The sequence below is a fragment of the Heterodontus francisci genome, chromosome 30, assembly GCF_036365525.1.
Source record: "Heterodontus francisci isolate sHetFra1 chromosome 30, sHetFra1.hap1, whole genome shotgun sequence".
NCBI classification, from domain to species: Eukaryota; Metazoa; Chordata; class Chondrichthyes; order Heterodontiformes; family Heterodontidae; genus Heterodontus; species Heterodontus francisci.
The window spans coordinates 16,423,884-16,442,205 of NC_090400.1; the positions used below are offsets into that span (position 1 = coordinate 16,423,884).

General features: G+C 45.9%; 1 protein-coding gene across 2 annotated transcripts in view; it reads left to right on the forward strand.

The window, feature by feature from the left end:
• The window catches only part of rasa4 (RAS p21 protein activator 4), a 251,575-nt gene that overhangs the window by 186,317 nt on the left and 46,936 nt on the right, over positions 1 to 18,322 (forward strand). For both annotated transcript variants that reach the window (XM_068010142.1, XM_068010143.1), the window contains exons 9-11: positions 2,102 to 2,219; positions 14,735 to 14,888; positions 15,638 to 15,702. In XM_068010142.1, the coding sequence (XP_067866243.1) occupies positions 2,102 to 2,219; positions 14,735 to 14,888; positions 15,638 to 15,702 (337 nt within the window). The remainder of the gene's footprint in view (positions 1 to 2,101; positions 2,220 to 14,734; positions 14,889 to 15,637; positions 15,703 to 18,322) is intronic.

Below are 18,322 nucleotides of genomic sequence, written 5' to 3' on the forward strand. Positions count from 1 at the left end.
AACTGCCCTTCAGTGACGGGCCTCCGATCCTCTTACTCCCATTGCATTCTCTACCCCTTCACCCTTGAACTCTCTGCTCAGCCCCTGTACCTTAGTCTCCCTCTTGCTCTGCTGTCACTCACCTTACCCTTAACACTCCCCCACTCCTATTCGCTTCTTCCAAAAGCAGATAGCAACAGATCGGAAGCCCCTTCACCCTCAATCTGTTCCTCTCATCTCTCCCCTCTACCGTACTGTCCTACCTGTTTCACTCAGAGTTTTGTTTACTTTGAAAAATCAACTACTTTTAAAAAAAGAAATCAAATTAGAATAATGTAAGTCACTATCTCGATATCTCCATATTTCTCTCTATCTGTCTGTTTATCTTTTTCTACCTCACAGGTGTTAGTAATTAGAATTTCTCTTTCACGGGTATAAGCAATTAACATGGAGCGTTTCTAACTGTCAACAAAACACAGATGAGATCATTAGTTGGTTTCACTGCATGTAGTCAGACTATACAGTTTATGTTCCGTACACTGGGGGTAATTTTCACCCTGCACAACACTGGAATGGGGTGAGTTTAAAATTTCAAAAATCTGAAACATAACCTTAACTCGCCTCCAACTTCCAGTTTTAATGGAGGGGGATTGGGCGGGGATGACGGGGCAATTGGCCAACCTGCTCTGCGGAGACAGGTCATTAATTAACTATATTAATGAGGCTGCGTGCCTCAAAATGTAACAGATTTTCAGCTTTAACAGCTGTGGGACAGGTTTCCCAGTGCTGGGAAATCTGGAAGGTGAGAGGATGGCGAGAAGGGCTAGATCCAACTGGAATGCTACCCCGACTCCTCGCCCCCACCCAAACCCCTGCTTAACTGCTTCACAACCCCTTCCTTCAATGTGCCATCTCCTCCTGTGACCCATGCTCTAATCTCCCCCAGACTAATGCTTCAATCCTCTGACCCAGACTCTGATCTCCCATGACACAAGCACCAGTTGCTCCAGCCCACTCTTATATTCCCCCAACCCAATCTCCAATCCCCTGACCCACTCTCTGACTTCCCTGCAAACCATTCTTCAATCCCCCCGACCCACGATCTGCTCTTCCCCCACCAACCCACTCTCCAAAGCACTCTCCCGTCCCCTGACCCACTCTCCCATCCCCCGGTGCACTCTTCGATCACTCTCCTAACCAGCGATCTCTCCCTCCATCTTCTCTGTTCTCCAGCTGCGTCTTTCTCATGCAAGTCTTCCCACATGCCAGCCAGACTCTTAAATTCCGCAGGACCTCCTCATTACTCACATCTTCAGTTTTCCATAACCACCCATTCCCCTCTGCTCCACATCCCAGTAAATATTGTGGGCACAGTGCCTTAGCTCTGAGCAAAAGCCTCAAATCCAAGCCGAGGCTTTTCAGAGAAGCTGAGGCTTTACTTCAAGGCCCAAGAGTCACACCAGTTGCTACATTTAATTGTGTTATGATACAAGATCATTTGTTTTGAATTTTTGGTGTTTACCTCCTTATTTTGGGCATTAGAAATTTTAGTTACTGAGGAAAAAAAGTTTTCGATGAAAGAATTTTCAGGGGAAAATTTTTTAGAGACCCATCTTGTGCAGTACGGTGGCCATATTGTGCAGCTACAGGATAATTGGTTTAAATAAGTGATTTCAGTTATAAATATTATGGAAAAAGTCATCACGAAAGTGTGATAAGATGAGTGACAATAGGAAGTATGATTTTGTAGACATGCAGCAAGCGCAGATATAATATTTTAATCAGGATATGTACAGTTTGTGATATTGCTGATTCTTGAAGAAAAACATAAAAGAACAGCCAAATCTAATAGGCTGTGATATATTCTGATTGTATCCAAATGGGATCAATACATGACAAGAATAATACACGTTCAATTATTCTTCAGAAAACATTGTCAAAGATTAACTATTGATCCAACAGAACATTAGGGACCAAGATCAAGTGAATTGCTTCAACCCTTCAGCATGTATTGCTGCCATGGCAACTAACCTAATGTTCTACTGACATACTGTCTGTCCATGCAGAGTGTACAATGGCTTTGTATCATATTATGTGATCTAACAAATGTGTTGTCTTTCAGGGGAAACTTAGGTTCACTGAGGCTGCAGCTGCGACTACGAGATGAGAGTGTTCTTCCTTCCAGTTACTACCAGCCCCTCACTGAGTTACTCCTCCGGTCAGTCAAAATAAGCAACAATGTGAGTAACTTACCCTATTGCTTTTCATTCCTCATATGATGCAGGTGCCCCCAGGCATTTGTTGATGCAGCTCTGTGACCCTAACCCTAAGGTAACCCTAACCCTAACCTGACTCCTAAATTTAACCCCTAAACCTAAACAGCCCTTACACATTCCCTATACATCCCCTAACCCTAACCTTGCTATTCCAAACATTATTTCCTTAATCTTCTTTAGAACCTTTCAATTAGATATACTCACTGCAAAGTTAGTAATATAGGCCTTACGTTTCAATTCCAATTTTCACCCTAGGTGGGTTTGGAAAATGGCAAGAAGAGTTGGACAAACACCAATGCATAAAGTTGAATAAAAGTGGCAGATACTAGTAAAATGAAACTCAAGAAATGAGTATGTAAACACGAGACGGGAGGCTTTTTCCAGCCCTGCTGCCCAATTACCATAGGAAGTTTGGACACCAGCCCAGTATTTACTGGTGCAGTTTCTTCCCTTCCTGGCATCGGGCACCTTTCGACTTCTTCCTAATGCCCTAGCTAGACTCAGCAACCCAGCACATAGGATATAACAGGCACAAGCCTATGTCCTGCATTTTATGACATAGTGTGTAACTACAGCAACACTACTCTCCTGCACCACTCGAAGTGACAAACTCATTTTAATTTGCTGTGACTTGGCCGAAAACAGTCATTTTCTGTCTGAAAGTACAAAGAGCTGTAGGTTTTCATACTGAGCACACATAGATGCAGTGTGAATATGAACACACTGGACACATCTCCAACACCTTCACAATGCTGTGCAAATGCTCAAATTCTGACTAATTGTGCATGCAGTCCCTAAATTACACATCACACCTCTGAAACGTTGAACAGACGTCAGTGATCTCCCAAAACCACAAGAGCTGGTGGGGTATTGGAATTAGTTTCACAGTAGCCGAGTGACTAGATGAGGTCAGGGAATATCAACAGCCAGGAATCGTGTGCCTTCTTCACTGTTACATTATCCCAGCAGGAATGATAAACTTTAGGTGAAAGAGGCTGAAATTTCTGCTGAGGGCAAGGAGACGGGTCTCGCAGTCATCTGCTGTAGCTTGTGCGTTTCCATCATTTTTCCAGGGTTTCTGCAGATCTTCCAGTGGAGTCTCAGTAGGTGATTGAGGGAATCCTGCAGAAATTCAGTGCCTAGCGCTCCATATTCCCAGATAAGGTTTGTGTTAATGGGGCCATCCGGGCACCAATTCTAAGAACCTGGGAAGCACAGAATGAACCAAGGCCATTTGGTCCATCAAACCACTTTTCTCCAATCTTGTATAATTTGCCCGTTGACTCTCATTTAACTTCCTGTGGACAAGTTGTACGAAATCTCGGGGGAATTTTTATGCTCTCCCTCGAGGTGGGTTTGGAGGTGGGGAAAGTATATAATCAGGTGGGATGGTGGCAGTGGGGGACCCCACCGCCTTCTCGCCTCCACTGAAATTACATTTGGGATGAGAAAGCCTGTGAACGGTCTTCCTACCCCACTGTCAATTGAGGTCCTTAAGTGGGCAATTAATGCCCAATTAAGGGCCTCATCCCACTGTCGTTGCAATTAGCCCAGCGGTGGACGGGCCTGTCGCCGCACGGGAAACACAGAGAAACCACGTGGGTTGCTTGCCGCTTCTGGGGGAGGGGTGGAAGGATGGGGGTCTCTCGTTAAAAGGCACAGTGCCTGAACGAGGCACCTAGCATTGGGAAGGGGGCCCGCTGAGAGCCACCCCCCTTCCTCTTGCTGCTGACCCCCCCTACACACCCCTCTCCCGTGACCCCCACCCCATGAAACCCTTCCCGCCCTGACCTATCTGTGGCCTGGGTCCAGCGCTGCTCCTCGGCCTCAGGTGGCTGCTCCACTGTGATGCTGCTCAGTTAGGAGTTGCCCGCCTCTGATTGGCTTGCAGCTGTCAGAGGGCGGGACGTCCGGCGCTGGGTTCCTTGATCTGGTGGAAGGCCCGCTGCTGTCCAGTTAAGTGCTTATTGGCACTTGATTTGGTGGGCCCCCAACAGAATGGGTGATGCAGGGTTCTCGGCAGCACTTTTGCCAGAGGTCAAGACCCCCATTAGATTAGATTAGAGATACAGCACTGAAACAGGCCCTTCGGCCCACCGAGTCTGTGCTGACCATCAACCACCCATTTATACTAATCCTACACTAATCCCATATTCCTACCAAACATCCCCACCTGTCCCTATATTTCCCTACCACCTACCTATACTAGTAACAATTTATAATGGCCAATTTACCTACCAACCTGCAAGTCTTTTGGCTTGTGGGAGGAAACCGGAGCACCTGGAGAAAACCCACGCAGACACAGGGAGAACTTGCAAACTCCACAAAGGCAGTACCCAGAATCGAACCCGGGTCCCTGGAGCTGTGAGGCTGCAGTGCTAACCACTGCGCCACTGTGCCAGGATAAAATGCCGGCCTGTCTCTGATCTCAAACCACCAGGCCATCCTGGGAATTTGACTGTAGTCTCCGACTTTTAGTGCGTTTCCACTGAATTGAATAAACCTCAATCTAAAATTAGGATCAGTTTTGGTTGAGCCTATCTGTGACACAGTAGTGCCCATTTTCAGACTGGACTTAGCCGATTGCTGAATCGGATAATCCCAATTAGGAAAGTGTCCAGTGATCTGTGACACCAGATCACCATATGGCGAGCAATGACTGAACCTCACCATTTACCCTGGGGCTGGGATCTCTTGCTGCACTGGTTCTCCAACTGGGGTCCGCAGATTCCTATGGGGTCAGTGGAGACTTTCCAAACGATCTACAAAATAATCAATAATGTTGCTGAACATTTTTTACAACAGTGGTAGAGGGACAGCTGACAATAACAATAACAAGCTGCACCAAAATGGTTTTCAAATCGGACTAATTGTATAATGGTCAGCATGGAAGAAGCCTCTGTTGCTTTTGCATCTTGAGAACTGCACAGTTTGCAATTACGTCCGGGTGGGGGGAGGTTTGTGGGGGGGCTGCCATAGTCAAGACAAGAGTGGCTATAAAGGCCAATTCTAGAGTGACAGGCTCTTCCACAGGTGCTGCAGAAAAATTTGTTTGTCGGGGCTGTTACACAGTTGGCTCTCCCCTTGCGCTTTTGTCTTTTTTCCTGCCAACTGCTAAGTCTCTTCGACTCGCCAAACTTTAGCCCCGCCTTTATCGCTGCCCGCCAGCTCTGGCGAACGCTGGCAACTGACTCCCACGACTTGTGATCAATGTCGCAGGACTTCATGTCGCGTTTGCAGACGTCTTTAAAGCGGAGACATGGACGGCCGGTGGGTCTGATATCAGTGGTGAGCTCACTGTACAATGTGTCTTTGGGGATCCTGCCATCTTCCATGCGGCTCACATGGCCAAGCCATCTCAAGCGCCGCTGACTCAGTAGTGTGTATAAGCTGGGGATGTTGGCCGCCTCGAGGACTTCTGTGTTGGCGATATGGTCCTGCCACCTGATGCCAAGTATTCTCCGGAGGCAGCGAAGATGGAATGAATTGAGACGTCGCTCTTGGCTGACATACGTTGTCCAGGCCTCGCTGCCATAGAGCAAGGTACTGAGGACACAGGCTTGATACACTCGGACTTTTGTGTTCCGTGTCAGTGCGCCATTTTCCCACACTCTCTTGGCCAGTCTGGACATAGCAGTGGAAGCCTTACCCATGCGCTTGTTGATTTCTGCATCTAGAGACAGGTTACTGGTGATAGTTGAGCCTAGGTAGGTGAACTCTTGAACCACTTCCAGAGCGTGGTCGCCAATATTGATGGATGGAGCATTTCTGACGTCCTGCCCCATGATGTTCATTTTCTTGAGGCTGATGGTTAGGCCAAATTCATTGCGGGCAGCCACAAACCTGTCGATGAGTCTCTGCAGACACTCTTCAGTGTGAGATGTTAAAGCAGCATCGTCAGCAAAGAGGAGTTCCCTGATGAGGACTTTCCGTACTTTGGACTTCGCTCTTAGACGGGCAAGGTTGAACAACCTGCCCCCTGATCTTGTGTGGAGGAAAATTCCTTCTTCAGAGGACTTGAACGCATGTGAAAGCAGCAGGGAGAAGAAAATCCCAAAAAATGTGGGTGCGAGAACACAGCCCTGTTTCACGCCACTCAGGATAGAAAGGCCTATTAACAGCCACTTAAGGGCCTCCTCCCCTCGCCGGTGACATTAAGTCAGCAGGGGAAGTGGGGGGTGGGGGCCTCCGCCACACAGGGAGGTCGCCCAGTAAAACCAGGTGACCCCCCCCCCCCACAGCGAGTTTGGGGGGGATGGGGCCTGCCTCCATGGGCAATCTGTGGTCCACGGAGGGCCACTGCCAGCAAACAAAGTAACTCCTTGTACCCCACTCCTCCTGTACTCAACTCCCACCTCCCCCCGCAACCCATCACCGGGGCCTTCCGGACTGTCCCTGGCAACCCAGCCTTCTGTACCTGAAGTCCGAGTCTCCAGTGCTGGGCCTGGGTCCAAGGCCTGTTGCAATGCCAGCAGTGGCCACTGCTCCCGGTAGCACTGCTGATACTACTGAGCTGCCAGCCTTCTGGTTGTCCGGCAGCATCCCCACCCTTAAAGGGACAGGGATCCCGTCATCAGGCTGTTAATTGGCTCGGCACTGTAAAATCGTGCCGCAGGGCTCCAGCTGGCCGAGGCAGGAATCTCTCTGCTTTTTTGGTCCAGAGCTGGGAGGAATAGGATTTCTGGTGATGACCACACAAAGACAGTGGGTTCTTGCTGGTGTGGGATGATAAAATTGTGGGGAAGAAGGCCTCAGAATTACCATCCTACAACCAGCTTCCATGGTTTTGGATTAGTTGAGATAGCCCTTGCCACATCAGCAGGCAATATAACTAGTCAATCTGTTCATGGACACAATTAAATTTACTTCTAGGTGAGGAACACACTTCAACATTATTCAGGAAACATCTCCCTCCATCTGACTTAAACCCTCGGCTTTCCACCATTATTTTTAAACAAAAAAGAACAACATTTCCAAAACATTTGATCATGTCTGCAGGAAGTCCCAAAGCACTTCAGAGCCAATGGGTCACTATTATGCAGGCAAGTGGGCCAGTTGGTTTACCTGCAGTAAATGAGATGAAGGCCGGAGTTTATACCCCCCAAAAGAGTGGGCTCATGGCAGGGAGGTGTAAAATAGAGTGGGAGGCAGTGGGGGGGGCCTTCCCGACCCGCTTAGGCCTCTGCTGCCAATTTATGCGGGGCGGCAGCGGCGAGAAATGGCCCACCTGCCGCAGGCCAATTAAGGAATTCTTAAAGTGCATACAGGAAAACTTTTTGAGCCAGCACTTTGAAAGTCCTACAAGAGAAGGGCAGTACTGGACCTAATCCTGGGGAATGAAGCCGGACAAGTGGTAGAATTGTCAGTAGGGGAGCATTTCGGGGATAATGACCATAACTCTATAAGATTTAAGGTAGTTATGGAAAAGGACAAAGAGGGACCGGAAATAAAGGTACTGAATTGGGGGAAGGCCGATTTCAATATGATAAAACAGGATCTGGCCAAAGTGGACTGGAAGCAGCTACTTGTAGGAAAGTCTACATCAGACCAGTGGGAGTCATTCAACAAGGAAATAGTGAGAGTTCAGAGCCAACATGTTCCCGTAAAGGTGAAGGGTAGGACCAAGAAATCCAGGGAACCCTGGATGTCAAGGGATATAGAGGGTTGGATAAGGGAAAAAAAGGAGGCTTATGGCAGATTCAAAGCGCTGAAAACAGCAAAGGCCCTAGAGGAGTATAGGAAGTGTAGGGGGGTACTTAAAAAAAATAATTATGAGAGCGAAGAGGGGAGATGAAAAAACACTGGCAGGCAAGATAAAGGAAAATCCCAAGGCATTTTGTAAATATATTAAGGGTAAGAGGATAACCAGGAAAAGAGTAGGGCCCATTAGGGACCAGAGTGGTAGTCTGTGTGTGGAGCCGGAGGACATAGGTGAGGTTTTAAATGATTACTTTTCATCTGTGTTCACTATGGAGAAGGGCGATGTAGGTGCAGAGATCAGGGAGGGGGATTGTGATATACTTGAACAAATTAGCATTGAAAGGGAGGAAGTATTAGCTATTTTAGCAGGCTTAAAAGTGGATAAATCCCCAGACCCAGATGAGATGTATCCCAGGCTGTTATGTGAGGCAAGGGAGGAGATTGCAGGGGCTCTGACACAAATTTTCAAATCCTCTCTGGCCACAGGAGAGGTGCCAGAGGACTGGAGGACAGCAAATGTGGTACCATTATTCAAGAAAGGTAGCAGGGATAAACCAGGTAATTACAGGCCGGTGAGTCTAACATCAGTGGTAGGGAAACTACTGGAAAAAATTCTGAGGGACAGGATTAATCTCCACTTGGAGAGGCAGGGATTAATCAGGGATAGTCAGCATGGCTTTGTCAGGGGCAGATCGTGTCCAACAAACTTGATTGAATTTTTCAAGGAGGTGACGAGATGTGTAGATGAGGGTAAGGCAATTGATGTAGTCTAATGGACTTCAGTAAGGCTTTTGAAAAGGTCCCGCATGGGAGATTGGTTAAGAAAGTAAGAGCCCATGGGATCCAGGGCAATTTGGCAAATTGGACTCAAAACTGGCTTAGTGGCAGAAGGCAGAGGGTGATGGTTGAGGGTTGTTTTTGCGATTGGAAGCCTGTGACCAGTGGTGTACCGCAGGGATCAGTGCTGGGACCCTTGCTGTTTGTAGTGTACATTAATGATTTAGACATGAATATAGGAGGTATGATCAGTAAGTTCGCAGGTGACACGAAAATTGGTGGTGTCGTAAATAGGGGGGAGGAAAGCCTTAGATTACAGGACGATATAGATGACTGGTAAGATGGGCGGAGCAGTGGCAAATGGAATTTAATTCTGAGAGGTGTGAGGTGATGCATTTTGGGAGGTCTAACAAGGCATGGGAATATACAATGGATGATAGGACCCTAAAGGAAGTACAGAGGGTCTTTGGTGTACTTGTCCATAGATCACTGAAGGCAGCAGCACAGGTAGATAAGGTGGTGAGGAAGGCATATGGGATACTTTCCTTTATTAGCTGAGGCATAGAATATAAGAGCAGGGAGGTTATGATGGAGCTGTATAAAACACTAGTTAGGCCACAGCTGGAGTACTGTGTACAGTTCTGGTCACCACACTATAGGAAGAATGTGATTGCACTGGAGAGGGTGCAGAGGAGATTTGCCAGGATGTTGCTTGGGCTGGAGCATTTCAGCTATGAAGAGAGACTGGATAGCTTGGGGTTGTTTTCCTTAGAGCAGAGAAGGCTGAGGGGGGACCTGATTGAGGTATACAAAATTATGAGGGAAAATTGATAGGATAGATAGGAAGAAACTTTTTCCCATAGCAGAGGGATCAATAACCAGGGGGCATAGATTTAAGGTAAGGGGCAGGAGGTTTAGAGGGGATTTGAGAAAACAAAATTTCACCCAGAGGGTGGTTGGAATGTGGAACACACTGCCTGAAGGGGTGATAGAGGCAGGAACCCTCTAGATATGCACTTGAAACGCCGTAGCATACAAGGCTACGGGCCAAGTGCTGGAAAATGGGATTAGAATAGATAGGTGATTGATGGCCGGCACAGACATGATGGGCCGAAGGGCCTGTTTCTGTGCTGTATAACTGTATGACTCTATGACTCTAAGGCCCTTAAGTGGCCAATTATCTTTGGCTGACGGGCAGCTGAGGCCTCAGAAAACCAGCCTGGTAAAACTAGGTGGCCTTCTGGTGGGCTGGTCGGGGGCCCGCCTGATCGGGCACCCTGTGCCGCATGGAGGGCCGCTCCCGAAGCCCCAGCGCACAGCACGCCCACCCACCGCCCCCTAACTGACCCCCTTGCCTCGGTGGGGCCTGAACGATTGTTCCCGGTGAGGCCCCAAAAACGTACCTTTTTTCCCGGGACTATCTGTCACCTTCCTCCTGCAGCTGGGTGTGGTCCCAGCAATGGCCACCGCTTCTGGCGGCACTACTGGGATTAAGAGATGCCGGCCCGCTGATTGGCTGGCAGCTCCATTAGGCGGGACTTCCTGCCTCAATGAGGCATCTGAAATACACCTCCCCCACCAATGCTGCCATTCTCCCAGAGCTGCATGGTGCTCAGGTCCTGACTGGAACTTGAATTTTCTGACTCAGGAGTGAGTACTGCCAACTGAGTCAAGCTGTTAATTGTGTGCCATACCAACCCCTCTCAAAAATAATAATGTCTTTGGAGAATGTTAATCAGCAGCTGAATACTTAGACCCATATATAACTATACTTTCACGTTTCTGTAGCAGTAATAATGCCCTGTATAGTGCTGGGTTAAGCCAACCAAAGCTCGCTACTTACTAGTGCAAATGACTGGTATAGTTAACAGATTGCCTTCAGCGCACAGGCCACACTAGGGGTCTTCATGAATCATGTCATGTTGACAATGTGCATGATTTCAATTCCCTCTTGTTGTTAGGCTTTAATAACTCCGTTGCATTTTCTACAAAGCTCCTTTCATTTCATGATCAGGGAACAATCTCTTCCCCAGCAGTGCCTAGGACGCTATTACTGTTACAGAAACGTGAGAGTATATTTAAATATGGGTCGACATATTCAGCCACTGCTTTACATTTAATAAAGATACTTTTCTTTTGATGGGGGGGATGAGGGCTGTAATGGCACACAATTATTACTGATATTATCCCAAAATTGGCACCATATTTTGAGAATTTATGACGGGCTTTAACAGCGTGACATAATTGAGATGGCTATACAAGTTGAATAAGCTTCCATATGTAAGAACCCCTCGATGGTCATGCTGCCCTGTGGAATATTCTCCAGTGAACTGTTGTTGGAGTAAGTGAGTCACTGTCTCTATTCCCAGTAGACTTTTGAAGGAGGCTGCTTCCCTGCTAAATGGTAATATATTCTGTGTAAAAGGGAAGCTTGTTTAAAGCACGCAGGCTCCTGGTGTCTCTCTCATTGATGAGCAGAATTGGTGTCTCCACGGGGTGCTTCAGTAATAAGTTGATGTCTGAATCCAAAGCTTTTCCACAGAATTAAGGATGCTGTAGGAGTGAATAATGAAGCTGTAATTTATTCCAGGAATACAGGGACACCATAAACTGTGAGAAAAAAGCTCAAGTGCTTTATGGATATCATCCAGATGCTGAAATTGAATTATATCCTTTTACTCAGTCAAGCAGACATAAATTGTTTTATTTTAAAAACTAAAATGAAAACCATTGTTGGGTTCAGTTCAAAATGGTGCTGAAATGACTTTGATTAAAGATTGAGGCAGTATTGCTGTGCTTACTGCAGAATGACATTGTCGCATGATTAATGGTGGTGGACAAATAGGGAAATTAGAAGGGAGCAAGCAGGGACTGCAGTGTATCAGAGTAGGCAGAAAGGGAAAAGATTGGGGGAGCATTGGCAGCTTTCCAGGATCTTGTACCTCCTGCTTTCAGCTACAGAATTATTAAACTAGGTGGAGAAGGAATGGGATGAAAGAAACAAAAAAGGAGAATTGACATTAAAAAAAGAGAATATGCCATATAAATAGTAATGGGTTCTATGTGTAAGGTACATTGCTGTAATTTGCATTATGCCATAGCCAAATGACATTTGAACAGTTTACACAATCTTCCGGACCCAAAGCAAAGACTAGGGCTGGAATTTAATCGCGCGCCACACTCCGCGGCAGTGCGCTTTGAACTCGGTGGCATTCCGACCTGAAAGCCGCCACACAGCCCCCATGATATTACACGGGGGTGGGGGGAGGGGGCTGATTTAAATAGAGGGGGGCGGAGCGGCCACATCCCCAGCAACGGTGTCCAGCGCCACCGTGCAGGCGCTGGCGCCATTTTTAAAGATCTTTAAGCTCTTCGATGAAATTTTAATTTTTAAAGGTAAAGTATTCAGGATTTTTAATTCACAGATAATAATGATATGGAGGCCCTTTCCCAATGCCCCCAATGGTCATTTCAATGCCCGATCTGACCAACACTTGCCTTTTTCCCTACCCGAACTTTCCCCTCAAAACTTCTAACTTTTGCCCTTCAACCCCATCCCATCATCCCCAGATCTAATAAAAAGTGATTTCCCCGCTCCCCGACCCCTCCCACCCTGAAAATGTTATCCCTCCCCACCTCCCCACCAGGTTCTCGCCTCGGAACTCCGTACGGAATTCCGAAGGCGCGCGAAGGACGAACGGCGGCCATAAAATCGGCGTGGGACAGCCGCCGCCTGCAGATAAGTTAATTTACATGTCTTTATTGTTAATTTCAATATGCGGATGAAGGGCCCACTGCCAGGTGACAAGGGGAGGCCACACGGCCTCCCACCCCGACGCCGGTAATATGTGGCGGGCCCTTCTCGACGTCACAGGTCAAGGCGGGCCTCTCCCCGCAGAATTTTACCAGCCCTCCCCGCTGTGACCTCCTAGATTTTGAAATAAAATAGATTTTTTTTAAATGCCAATTTTCTAATCCAGGAGTAGTCCACCAGGTTGGGTCTCCCTTACTGCCAGGCCACTGGGTTGATAGTGAGTGGCTCGAGATTTGCAATGAATGTTACAATGCCAGCCCATCCAGTTAGGAATGCATGCTGCTAGCTGGGTGTACCAATATGCATTATGTCAGAGGATGTGGCATATTGGCACTGTGGGTGTATCTACACCACACGGACTGCAGCAGTGCTCACCACCACTTTCTCAAGGGCAATTAAAGATGGGCAATAAATGCTGGCCTTCCCAGCGACACCCACATCCCATGAACAAATTTTTTAAAAGTCAGAAACCTTATCAAGGTAACTGGAGCGCATCTTCATCTTTCGCTTCAGTATCGCAAATCATGGTATAGTAACCCACTTGGAAACCAACGGGAGCCCAAGCAGTTTAAAAGAAGCTGTGACTATACCCATTCTGAAAGGGAGTTCAGTCACCCTCCGATTTCGCGGCAGACCAGACGAGACTCAAGCTTCTTTGTTCACCGGTTTATTCAAGCATATGCAGGGGAGGCTGCACCCATACAAGATGGCATGCAAACTCTCTGAGTAGTTTCAAAACATCATTCTTATACCATTTTACAGATAACAGTTCATTTGCATTTACCAATCATTCAGTTACATATTCTTACTCTCTTATCTCGTCCAATTGTGTCTACTTGTACATAGCTAGGTTACCCTATTACATTCTAAGCATGTATACATTATACTATCCAATCATTAGCAAGGCATGTACACATGAAACTTTGACCCTTCTCTGGTTTTTGTCACTCATGACTACTTGTGGTTCATCAGGCCTTCTCCTTTGTTCTCCTTGTCTTTTTCTCCCTCTTCATATTCCAAGGAGACAGTGCCAACAGATTTGATTTTGTTACTATCTTCTTACGACAAACTTGGACATCTTTTAGCTTGCTCTTAAGGATGAGGACTTGCCAGTCAAGAGGGACACTAATGGAGTCAGCTTGAGAACAGGAGGCACTCAGATCACAATGTGTCATGACAATGTAAATGCATTAACAAAAACACTGCGTGCTATTTCTATGCAGAGTGACCACAACAATTCTCGTGCGTGTATGAAAAAGGTGATGAGAATACTATTAAGTTTTTCAGCACTATCGGTTTGCACCGACCTAGTGGTGTGGAATCTTTTCAACTCGATGTATTTTATTTATGCTCAGGATAAGAGCATTGCTGGCAAGGCCAGCATTTATTGTGCATCTTTAGTTGCTCTTGAGAAGGTGGTGGGGAGCCAGCTTCTTGAACCACTGCAATCTATGAGATGAAAGGTACTCCCACAGTGCAGTGTAAGGAGTTTCAGGATTTTGACCAAGCAACAATGAATGAATGGCAATATTTGTCCAAATCAGGATGATGTGTGGCCTGGAGGGGAACTGGGAGGTAGTGGTGTTCCTATGCACCTGTTGTCCTTGTCCTTCAAGGTGGTAGAGGTCATGGGTTTGGAAGGTGCTGTTGAAGAAGCCTTGGGGAGTTGCTGCCATGCATCTTGTGGATAGTACACACTGCTGCCACTGTGCACTAGTGGTGGATGGAGTGCATGTGGTGAATGGACTGCCAATCAAACAGGTAGCTGATTACAAAGCCAAGATGAGGTTACCTCAGTGGACAGAGTGCAAAACACAGAACAATAGAATGAGAAAAGGCCATTCACTCCATCAAACCCATTTATCCACAGGCCATGGATGTCCTGCACTGGTTCATTCAGCCCATTCAATCTCCTGAGCAAACGTTTTGCTAACATTATCCCGGCCCCTAAGAACAAATTGAGCATGTCTAACACATCAATCCTATCCCACATTATTCACCCTTCACCTGTCCCGTCATACCAAGAGGTCTTGGCTCCACCACCACACCGCACCCCCCACCCATCTTAACCAGGAACAAGCATTTAAAAATTGTGAACGATTAGTTGTGCTCATTAACTGAGCTGTAGGAACTTTGCACTCACTCAACAAGCTGTGATAGGTAATGAGCATATCCTCTTCCCCTCTAGGGTGAAAAGGGGAACCTGCTGGCACTGATTGATGACATCACCACTGCTGAAAACAGACAAGAGGTCGCAACCAATTTGGTTAAACTTTACCTGGGGCAAGGTTTGGCGAAAGAATTCCTAGACTTTGTCAATCAATTGGAACTGGACAGAACAAGTAAGAAGTTTAGTCATTCAGCATATATACACAAAACAAAATTTTAAAGACTCTCTGGTCAGAGGGTGTTGTGAAATGAGTTCAGTTCCTACAAGATTCTACACTAGAACATGTTTATAATGCATGGCTGCTTAAATATAAGGTTAATACAATATCATGTGCATGTTTTGACAGAACGAGTAAAATAGCTTGCAAAGAACCATTGTTCCTTTAACTGTCCATCAATATTAGAATACTGTTCTTACTATATACTCTAATATTTTGGATACACCATACATTAATGTCTCTTCCAGTTGAATTCCATATGAGAAATCGAACCGAGACAAGAGAGCATAGGAGTAAGAGTGCATATTACACGATCCTCGCTCTGAAGGTTTCAGTATTAATACACCTCAGTCTGCTTCCAATCCTCAGTAATAGTTAGTTCTCAGGCAGTGGAGTGACTGGTGATAGCTGAATTCCTGAGAGAGGGCAAGAGCTTACATTGCACCTTATCACATCTTCATGACATCCCAAAACAGTTCACATCCAAAGAACTATGTTTGAAGCCGAATCATTGTTGTTTTGCAGGCGAATGCAGCAATAGCTTTCCAGGTCTAACCAATAGCAAATTTTCTGTATCCAAAAAGCAGTTAAGATTTAAGAAATTAGGCAGAATGTCAGCATTCAGATGTAGATTTTAATGCAGGTTGGGACAGGACAGAATTTATCATTCATTTTGAAATTGTGCTTTTTTTTGTATTTTTCAGGTGAACCAAATACTTTGTTCCGAAATAACTCTTTAGCTTCCAAATCTATGGAATGCTTTTTAAAGGTAAGAGGTAGACTGGGATGAAATCTCTTTGATTGTAGAGCAGTGGCCTCATAGTTAATGTTTTTAGGGTATCCCAAAAGTGACAGATTAGACAGTTCACAATACCTGTTTCAACCTCTTTGAATAGATACATCAAGTCACATATACATACAGGTATAGCTGGGTACAGGTGTGTCATTGATCAATGTGTCAGTAATGAGGTGGGATCACCTATCCCCTTGCCCTGCCTTCAGTTATCATCCATCTCTGCATGGGAGCCAACTGATTTCCGGCCCTCTCACTATTGCCAAGCTGCAGGGTGGGATGCGGGTGTTGGGCACAGCTGCTTGGTGCTTGGAGTTCACTGGCAGCTTATAACTGATGCCCAGGCATCAAAATGGTTCAGGCCTCATGGCAGCAAAGAGGGCATCTTTTACCCTTCCAACCACCAGCCTGAAGTTAAAATCTTCCTTAATCTGTTTCTGGTGATGTTGATTGAGGGATGATTATTGATCAGGACACTGGGAGATCTCCCCTGCTCTTCTTTGAATCGTGCCATGGGATCTTTCACATTCAGAGAAGTAACTTCCATTCCATCGACTGGGTTGGACTCAAATGAAAGTGGTGTGGTTGAAGAAATTATTTTGTATGTATTCATAATTGGGATATATGGGCAGCATTTAGAAAACCCCTGGGTACCCAATACTGCTGATGGCAACAGAGCTGTTGTGGTTGGGTATAGTTGTACCTATCACATTCTGCAAAGTTCCATACAAAGGCCTGATACAGTCCAGCAGCTCTCCACTATAACATTCCCTAACAGACTGCAATTTCAGAATCTGTGTTTCCATCATTTCATCATTCTCCTGTAGAATTCTTGCTGGGTGCTTGAGTGGAAGACCAGTTGCATTAAACAGTTTCTGCTCTTTCTCCAGGATTTTCACCAAAGTTACTGTGGGAGATTGGAAAAACCCAGTGTAAATTCTGCAAAATCTCTTCAGTCTGATATGCCTTTTGTACAGCAGTAACATTATGTAGACTATAGAATTGCATGGTATTCAGTGTGGGGGATATTCCAGGGATGACTCCATTGCAAGGTTCCTGCAAAAAGAAACACTTAATGAAGGAAATAATTGTAAGAATTCACAAGAGGACAATATACATTTTTATCATTTTCCAAATTGATCCATCAAGACAAAAGCGATGCCACAGTGAGTCAAACCAGTGCCATTTTAACTCTAGGTTCATGGGTTTGTATCTGACTGAGAGAGAAATATCCCCTCTGGACTCTGTACCTCAATATCGATCTCTCAACTCAGTCAGTTTACCTCAATAATGTCATTGCATTCATTGTTTGAACAATTATATTCAAATTAATGAACAGAATGATGGAAAAGACCAAGATGGGGATCACAATACTTCGTAAATGATTTTTACAGTGAGATACAATCTCTGACTGATACCTTTAAATAATTCATTCACATTTAATGCCCTTGGTCCAATGCCTTTGGCTGTACACTCTCAGGGTCTCTGAGATGGATTGGCATACCCTGGAACCAGGAGGGAGAGCTGATCCAGGAACAAAGCAGTTAAAAGGAGGGAATCAAAAGCTTGGTCCAAGAGATGGATTTTGAGGAGATTTTTAAAAGAGGAGAGAGGGGTGGAGGTTTTGGGAGAGGCTTCCAGAAAGTAGGACTCAGTTCGCTGAAGACTGCTACTAAAGGTGAAACAAACAGCGGAGGCACAAGAGGCACAGAATCAAAGGAAGCTAGAGGGCTTGTGTTATATTCCAGAAAGCTAGCTGGTGAAGGATAGTACTGGAGCCAATCTTTACACAGTCTTTACATTTATTTTCAGAGTTAATCATTACAAGCATTCACCTCCTAACTCAACCACGCCACAGTTTCAAAAACTGTCTCATTATACGTGCTCAAGTGAAACTCCATTTAATGCCCGCCGCATGCATACAGTTAAACACAATTGATATAGAAAATTATAGAAATTTACACCAAGGAGGCCATTCGGCCCATTGTGTCCCTGCCAGCCATCAGGTAGCCATCCAGCCTAATCCCACTTTCCAGCTCTTGATCCGTAGGCTTGTAGGTTAAGGAATTTCCAGTGCATATCCAAGTACTTTTTAAGTGTTATGAGGGTTTCTGCTTCTACCACTCTTTCAGGCAGTGAGTTCCAGATCCCCTCCACCCTCCAGGTGAAACAAATTCTCCTCAAATTCCCTCTAAACCTCCTACCTCTTACTCTAAATCTATGCCGCCTGGTTATGGACCCCTCGACCAAGGGGAATAGGGGCTTCCTATCCACTCTATCTAGACCCCTCATAATTTTATACACTTCCATTAGGTCTCCCCTCCAAAGAAAACAACCCTAGCCTATCCAATCTTTCCTCATGGATAAAATTCTCCAGTTCAAGCAACATCCTTGTAAATCTCCTTTCAGCACTCTCTAGTGCAATCACATCTTTCCTATAGTGCAGTGACCAGAACTGCACACAGTACTCCAGCTGTGGCCTAACCAGACTTTTATACAGTTCCAGCATAACCTCCCTGTTCTTATATTTTATGCCTCGGCTAATAAAGGCAGGTATCCCGTTGTCTTGATCATCTTATCTACCTATCCAGCCACC